The following is a 9179-nucleotide window of genomic DNA, read 5'->3' as shown; positions in this document are numbered from 1 at the left end:
TTGTGTTGAGCATTTTTTTCAACTGCGTCGTGCTCACTTAAATGTATAGTTCACCCTTATATGATAAATGACATTTACTAACCCACAGTTCACACCTGTTTGACTTCCTTCTGCATAATACAAAGGTTTTTTGAAAAAATGTTGGCAACCGAACAACAGCAGTAACCATTGACTTTCACTGAGTTTGTTTGTGTCCATACAATAGAAGTCAATGTGTACCGCCAGTTGTTCGGTTACCAACATTCTTCAAAATATCTTCTTTTATGCTCTGCAGAAGAAAGTCGTACAGTTTTTTTTTACCCAAGTTTCAACTTGATTTTTAGTGACAATTAAATGTAGCTATTATTGTGTTTCAGGGTTTTCTTCCTTGTAAATGTTTTTATGAAGGAGAATGTATTGATAAATAGATATTAAGTTTTTATTTAGGTTTAAAATTTAGTGGTAGGTATTTGGCAGATATATTTTGATCAATGTGTTTTTCCCTAGGATTTGAACCCACGTTTTTGCTTAAACTACAGGAAGTTTACTAGTTTACCCTATTGACATGACCCTAACAAAACCAATTGTTTATATTTGCCTTTGGAAATTTTCATTGTGTAAGCAGTTTCATCATTTTAGATTTTACTCAAGTCACAGGCAAAGTATTTAATAATTAAGATGTCCTAGTCCAGGGGTGTCCAATGTCGGTTCTGGAGGGTCACAGTCCTGCAGAGTTTAGCTCCAACTCGTCTCAACACACCTGTTTGGAAGTTTCTGGTCTGCTTTGTGAGACCTTGATTAGCTGTTCAGGTGTGTTTGATTAGGGTTGAAGCTAAACTTTGCAGGACACAGGCCCTCCATGACTGACTTTAGACACCTCTGTCCTAGTCCTATTGCATGCGTCTGACTGGTCGAAAAGAAGTTGACACAAAACCATGACCTTTAAATGGTCAAATAATTCATCTCAACAGTGTCCTATTTGAGAAGGGTTCAAAGACCAGAGAAAGGACCAATGCAGAGTCTTTCTGTCTGTTCCCAAAAAGGACCGGGATGTGCCTTAGCTTGAGGTCCTGAGATATAAAGATCAGGACTGACTCCAGATCTAACGTGAATAAATTCAACGGGAGTATTTTAACTAAACAACACTCCACAAAAAAGCTACACTTTTTGCTGAGCTTAGTCTGTCAAACTAGACCATCCATAAAAATGACATTTAATTCTGAATCAAATTCATCTTTAGGGCACTTTATTTAATAGTACCCCAACTGATCAATTTGCAGGACTCGAATAGACTTGATTCATATTCATAAATAGTTAAAAATCATGCACGTCTTCCATAATGCAGACCATTCACTTTGATATCTGCGTGAGTCTGGATTTATCCGACAACATTTCGTTCTTGTTTCCGCTGATATTCGACAAGCAAATCTATACTTAGCTAGTACACTCACGCTGATGTCTACGTTTCTTTTTCGTCTTTTTTCCTACACACTACAATGAGCTTTTCTTTCCATTGTGTTGCAAATCATGTGCATGTAAATTTGCCTACACAACGCAGGAATCCAAACGCAAAAAAACGAGTTCAGCATTTGCACTTATGGGCACCAGAGGGCAGCATTTGATCATTCAAATAAAAAACACCCGAAAGCCTCTTTAATTACACTAGAACATAAAAACAGTTCGTTTATTATAAATTATAATTCAACATATTTTGTTTTGACAGTAGGCTTTACAGAATGTGTATTTAAACGGGTTACAAATGGCATTTCTGTCTTCTTAAATAAAATAATTAGGTCACTTATTATAGCTGTCACGACACAATAAATACATCACAATATAAAACAATCATTGCACCTTTGGTTAACTGTTAAAATGCGATTACCTCTCGTATTGCTCATAATAAGACCAAGATGTTCTTTGCGGTCGCCAAAAAATAATTAGCGGATTAGAATAATTCACTTTAATATGCTGAACTATTACACTTCAGTTGGTTGATATTATAGTTAATGTCCCAAATTATCTAGTTAAAAGTGAGTCAGGTTAGGAGGATTTTAAACAAAAAAACCTTTTCCTAATTCCCAGTTGGATATAAACTTTTTGTTTTCTGCAGGCCAGTTTCAGCAGAATCTTGGATTAGTCTGTGAAGGTGTGAAACTACCATCTGAAACTGGACTGGATTTGAACTGGCGCCTCTGTGAAATTACCAACAATTAAGATAATTGCTGTCAATCCGGTCATTTCTGCAGGTCTCTGAATGTGTCCCCTGAAGCGGAATCGCTTCTCTTTACCCTTTGACACCGAATCGATGGCCGTCTATCAGATGTGAGCGTCTCCCAGTCTGTCTCTCTCATCATCAAACACTTCCCTATCTCCTGTGACTATCTTCAGCTGTTATAAACGACATTTTCGTTGAATTGCGCACATAAAGTCGCGTTAGGAAAATGAAAGATTTGTTTTTTAAACTAAATAAAAAATAGAACAAATAACGTCAAAAGAACTTGTGACCCTGGATCACAAAACCAGTCTTAAGTAGCAGGGGATCATTTTTAGTAAAAGACAAAAATACATTGTATGGCTCGAAATGATCAATTTTTCTTTTATGTCACAAATCATTATGATAGTAAGTAAAGATCATGTTCCATGAAGATATTTGTACATTTCCTACCTTAAATATATAAAAACTTCATTTTTGTGAATGGATGTCCTGCCACAGTGCCTCTGACTTACAACTTCAAAGGTAGTTTTCTCAATATTTAGATTTTTTTGCATTCTCAGATTCCTGAGTTGTATCTCAACCAGATATTGTCATTCTCTAACAACTCATACATAATCTGAAATCTGAATAAATAAGCTTTCTGTTTATGTAAAAATCTCAATTTTGAAAATTGACCCATAAGATTGGTTTTGCTGTCCAGGGTCACATATCATATTAAAATTGACATATACTGCTGAGAGATGTTGAATGCATTTAGGAACTAAGACATCTCATGAGTTTAATTCCAAGGTGTAAAATATTTGGGATAAAATAAAAGACACCACACACAAAATCCGACGCACATATAAGCAGCTCCCGTTTTTCTGGATTTCCTTCTTTGTCTATAAATAGTCTGCCGTATGTTTTAAAGCTTTTGTTTGTTTGTTTGTTTGTTTATGGTTCAAGGTTATCCAGAATACCTTGAATTGTGAAGCGCATGCCCTGGCCGAGTGCTCAACACATTAGGGCGGGTAGGGCAGTTGAGATATCGATCGTTGTGCTCTGTGTGTTTTGCATGGGATTGTCTGGGGGGTAATTGAGTGTCACTGTCTGTCTGTGTCGTCTCGCTGGCGCCATGTGCCTCTTTGGATTGCTAATTTCTCTAACCGACCCGCCCACATCCACTCTCTAGCACCGGCCTGCAGTTTCCACCTTCAGCAGTCCGGAGAAACATTGTCACTTTCTGAATGGCTAAGAATCAGACGTCATTCTGAATTAAAGTGCGTTTCACTAAAACTAAGCCTTATAAATCGACCCTTGGAGCTTTGGGGCGATTATTTTATAACCTTTAAATATTTAATTATTTTAATAATATAACTTGGTTTCGAATTCATAACATGAACCACACTAATTTAGTCATTTTTATCCTCATATCCGAGGATATGTATTTAATGTATTTAAGGCTTTTCTACCTGCCTAATCGTGCGAATCTGTCTCAGCGTCTGTAGGCGGAATGATAAATTATATGACCGCTGTGTGAACCAATACAAATGCCCATAGGACCGTTTATGCAAATGACCACCGCGGCTGACCAGTAAACTTCCTGGGAGGCGTGGCTACGTCGAGCCCCAAAAGCGATCCAGTGAATTTCTTCGGTCAAAAGCGACCCGCTGCTCCGCGAACGCGAATAGTCGCCGAAATCCCGTTTCATTCGGACTTTTCCTTTATACAGTTTTAACAAATTATTTGTTTTTGTAGGTATTCGAGCTCTTACGCATGGTGGATAGGTTTGTTTACGCACAAGGAATGATTTCAAACTTGCTGTAGTTTTTCCTCTTCGGATTTGAGCAGTCCGGCGTCTGTTTCTGATGTCCGTGGAACAAGACACGCTCCTCCGGTGCCCGTTTGTGTTTGGATACAGCGCAGATTACAGATCCACGGGAATGCTGTGATCAATGTAGGACATATGTAACCAAGTCCGCACATCATTCGGAGGGTCTTGCCAAAGGGTCTCAAGACGAGGAAAAGCAACTGTAAATGGATCGTCATTCCAGCCTTGTTTCTCTCTGGTTTCAGCTGGAACTATGTGCGATGGCCGTTCTTCTCACGAAAGGTAACACGAGTTTTATACAGTTGTTTCTAGTAAAAAAATACCCGTAATTCACTTGTATACGATTTAATTGATTTTTAAAAAATGAAATCCTATTTAAAAAAGCAATCGTACATCATTCCGTGCCTTTTTGGGGGGTATCGATTTTAAAACACGTTACGTTTTATTTCATTCTTTAATGGAAGCATTGGGTCTGTATTAAAAAGTTAAACTTTGTTTAAATAACAATATTAACAAATGACTACGTTTTACATTTGTTTAAGCTATGTAGACTCAAGTTAAAATAGAATAAACATAAGTAAATAAAAATACTGATATCAAGAATTGCGATTTCACCATGTCAATATTTTACACGAATTAGATGTAATTCCAGCCCCGGGAAGTGTACACACGACACAGCTTACAACAACACAAGGCCGTGTTTGTTTGTGTTCTTATGGTGTGTTTGTGTTCATGTAACATAGTAGTTTGACGCACGCGGTAGAAAAATAAAAATGTCAAATGACTGACAGCTTATCGAAATGTGTTAGCATGGGTTAAATTCGTACGTTTTACCCAAATTATAAAAACTTCTGCTTACAGAAGCTGCTGAAAATGTACAATTATGGGTCAATGGCTCTTTTAGGTGAGACCTTAAAGTTATCCTGCGATTTGCCTGGTTTTGACCATAAGTGAGCTTTGCGTGCTTACTGAAAAGGAGTCCTGCTCTCACCCCCTTTACGAGTTTCCATTTGGTTTGAAAGAAATTGACTTTGGCAAACAAACCACTAATTATAAGCTACACGGTTCCTGTTTTATAGGACAGACTAAAAGGATCCTTTGCACGAGAAGTCATGACACAGTGTTGAACAGAAATTGCAACATATTAGCGTCCTGACACAAACATTTAGTCACAACCCGATGCTTGTCTTGTTTTTAATGCGTTTTGCTGCCATAATAAAGAGGATTCGTTTATTTCCGACAGCATTCTTCTTCCCGACATGAAACATCTCTTCCTTGCGTCAAAAAGTGAATCAGTCTTACTTAAATTTCTTTCAGTGTAACCCGAATAGTGTTAAAAATACTACACTATTTAACAATCATAAAATGCTCCATTTCTATTACAGTGGATGTGATGGGACGTTCGTAAACGTTCCCACGCTGCATAGGGCTCTCAAATGAACCGATTTTTAAGATGTCAGTTGTTAGTGTTAGGAATCATTGTTCATGTTCAAGAAAACTATTTCCCATTTATTATGTAATTAAACTAAAGTAAAATATGTTCTCTTGATTTTCACAATGTGACTTTATCTGTTTCCTCTCTGTTTTGCAGGAGAGATAAGGTGTTACTGCGATGCCCCGCACTGCGTTGCCACTGGATACATGTGTAAATCGGAGCTTAACGCGTGTTTCACTAAGGTCCTGGACCCGCTTAACACAAACTCACCTCTAACGCACGGCTGTTTAGATCCGCTTGTAAACTCTGAGGACGTGTGCGCCAGCAAAAACGTGGACGGAAGTTCCTCTCCTGTAGAGTGTTGTCATGACGACATGTGCAACTACAGAGGACTGCATGACCTCGCGCATCCTCGAGGTGACTCCACGGGTAAGATGTGCAATGTAACACGTGACCGTAGAAAGTGCTTCTTAACTAGGCATACACTGCGTAGGCATACATTGAAGTTTTATTGCGAATTAAGCACAGCTATTGACCAATCAGAATCAAGCACTGGAACTAACAGTTTTGTAATGCGATCGATGCTGCTGTTTCGTTGACTTTTTTTACTGTTCTCAAGGCTCCAAACTGCAGGGTTTTATTTAATGGCTGTATTGAGTTTGCGGGTAGCTGGCAGTTTACCTTTAGCACTTGGATTCGGATCACATACTTTTATATTGCATGTGGATCCTGAAATGTTCCCACTGTGCTGGAATGTGCTTCTCGCAGCGTCCTTTGACAGACTCCTTAAAGGGCATAAATATAATCCTCTGTAATGAAAAAGGTGCAGGGCGACATTGAGAAGAGTAAAAGACATACAAATAAAACACCTGGGTATAGAATTAAATGTAAAAGCTTTCTGAATCTCACACTATTCCCCTTTTCTCTCCCTCTCCTAGACCGATACCACAGCTCCAATCAAAACCTGATCACAAGGGTGCAGGAGTTAGCATCGGCTAAAGAAGTGTGGTTCCGGGCGGCAGTGATAGCCGTGCCCATAGCGGGCGGCCTTATCCTGGTTCTGCTGATTATGCTGGCGCTGCGAATGCTTCGTAGTGAGAACAAGCGTCTCCAGGCCCAGCGCCAACAGATGCTGTCTCGCCTCCATTACAGTTTCCATGGACACCACCATGCCAAAAAAGGCCATGTGGCCAAGTTGGACTTGGAGTGCATGGTGCCGGTAACAGGACATGAGAACTGCTGCATCGGCTGCGATAAGTTGCGGCAGACTGACTTGTGTACTGGAGGAGGAACGGGAGGTGAACGGCTATTATCTTTGGTTCACTGGGGGATGTACACGGGGCACGGCAAGCTGGAGTTTGTATGACTACTTGGAACTTCCTCTGTGGGACACATACTCACCTGCTCATAGTTGGTGAGGCCTGAGTAACTGTGTAGTGTTTTGCTAATGTAATTTTATTATTTTCTCCCTCCGTGTGTTATTTTATTGTCTCCTTATGCGGAGACTGAAGACATTTCAAGGACACAAATCTTTGTGTTTCTCAAAAAGAGCACTTTACTTGAATTAGAGTGGCTGTGGGGCTCAGGTGAAACGGAAAGGGTGGTGCAATGGACGCAACCCCGCCCCTTTCCCACCGAAGCCACGTCCTGTGGATCTTGGACTGACACTTAAGACTGAAGGATTCTTAAAGACAGTCTTATTTTGCACATTTGTATAAAACCGGCTAGATGTCGATGGGTAAATGAGGGGGTAGGTTATGAATGTGACTGATGTGTTGCGTTCATAGTGACATTTTTGAAGAATTTTACACTGACACCAGGGTACAACTATGTTTGTTTTAGTCAAATTGTACGAATAAAAAAATCCAATGTTGACTCTAACAGATCACACGCGTCTACTTTTGATTTCATTCATTTAAGGGATTGGTGTAATTGTGTTTTTTTATGCTCTGTTTGAGTATGTTTGTTTGAGTGATGAAGTTTGGTCAGTAGCAGGGATATTGACACAGGGGCCTTGTTCTAAAGTAGTGCCCTACATCTGACTGCGTCATCTTTGAAACCCTTCCAAAAGGGACACATTACATGTCTCTGGCTCTCTCGCCCCTCTCTTGGGACTAATACTGGAGGTAGAGCGAGTATTTATTTAGTAAGTGAGGGAATGTCAGTAAGCTGTGAGTTCAGAGTCCTTTCGCCTGAGCTCAAAGAACACAGTAATTCCCTTGTATGTACTCTGGCTTGACTTTACAATCCACAAATCACAGGCAGATTTGAGAACTGTGAAACTTTTTTGACCTGCTTTGAAAATAGGCTAGCAGCTTTAGACGCTAACTGTTCCTATGACTGGGGCGATACCAGCAGCAATTGCTAACATTCCAGTATATAATTTAGTTCATTGCAGTAGCCGTGTGCAGCATGGGTTCCGTGTAACAGCTGTTCCTGGTTTTTCTTTTTGGGAGGATTGCTGGTGAAAGTGACACTTTGAGATGGATAGTGAGAAAAGGGGTTCAAATAATTAAATACTTTAGTGAAGCACCAGGTTTTTGTATTTTAGTGGCTCACAGCATTTGTGTGCGAGCTGAATTATGAATTTCTTTATTGTTGTTGTGGAGTTCTGAGAGTAGCTACAATATTTTAGTAAGTAGTGGTTGTGTTACAGTGTTTGTCTTTGTCACATTGTATCCTACTGACAGTTTTACGTCTAAGCAAATAAGGCAATAACCATCTGCTTAATAACTTATAAGCCACCTTGAATTCTGATATATTTTAGTTCATTCATTTTCATGTTACTAAACAGTATACATTTTCCTTGCACATAAGTGCAGGTAAACAGTTTAATGTTGACTCAATATTTATTTTTTCTGTGCAAGATAGATACTTCTTTTAATGCAGATATCGGCATTTAAATAGTCAGTTTTGGAACTTTTGTGTGTCTTAAAGGAACAGTTCACCCAAAAATTTTAAATCGGTCTTCGATTACTCCCCCTCGAGTACCAAATCTGCATAAATGTCATTGTTCTGCGACAGGGAAAGTCGTTTGGAGGAATCCTTCAGTTCTTGGCCACCATTAACTACCATTGTAGGGGAAAAATATTTGTTCTTTTGAACACAAAAATGAGATATTCTTAAGAATGTAGGAAAGCAAACAGTTCTGGGGAACTTTTGACAACCATTGTAATTTTTTCTACTATGGTAGTCAATGGTGGCCAAGAAATGTTTGGTAACACACATGGTGAATGATGACAGAGATTTTTATTTTTGGGTGAACTATGTACTGTCTGTACGTAATACGTAGCATATAGCTTGGCTACGGTTACAAAGTTCTTCCAAACAATGATTTATATGTTCAAATATATTGGAAATTTGGTTTCAAATTCACATCAAAAAGCTCTCAAACACAAGAAAATGTAATACTTCAAACCTTGTAATTTATTCACACGTTTCCATTAGAGCATGTTGTATGCTTCAGCTTTCTTTAACACCTGGCTTCTTTCTTTCCCTTCAGCTGACCTTGCTGTATGTCAGGAACCCAAAAAGATGCCATTAGCTGGCCGACCACTTAACATGCGCTAGCATTAGTGTGTTTAGCCTCCCCCTGGACTATTAGTGTTGGGTTAATGATAACAAAAGCCTGGGAGTTTCTACAAGCTAATGATCTCATTGTGTTCTCAGTTTCACTTCCAAGACTTCCGAGGCGTTTTACTTAAATCTGTGGCCGAAAAATACTTCCTGTTTATTCATAT

The 9179-nt window shown here is 39.1% G+C and overlaps 1 protein-coding gene across 1 annotated transcript; it reads left to right on the top strand.

Annotated features, from left to right (window-relative positions):
- The first annotated feature begins 3847 nt into the window (after nt 1-3847).
- On the top strand, nt 3848-7324 carry bambia (BMP and activin membrane-bound inhibitor (Xenopus laevis) homolog a). The gene is made up of 3 exons (XM_056771440.1): nt 3848-4286; nt 5596-5868; nt 6378-7324. Exons 1-3 carry the CDS (start codon nt 4211-4213, stop codon nt 6803-6805), a joined length of 777 nt encoding a protein of 258 aa, XP_056627418.1. The 5' UTR covers nt 3848-4210; the 3' UTR covers nt 6806-7324.
- Nucleotides 7325-9179: the final 1855 nt, after the last annotated feature.

This window comes from Triplophysa dalaica, chromosome 17 (genome assembly GCF_015846415.1).
Source record: "Triplophysa dalaica isolate WHDGS20190420 chromosome 17, ASM1584641v1, whole genome shotgun sequence".
Lineage (NCBI taxonomy): Eukaryota > Metazoa > Chordata > Actinopteri > Cypriniformes > Nemacheilidae > Triplophysa > Triplophysa dalaica.
This window is presented reverse-complemented; position numbering and strand designations above follow the sequence as displayed.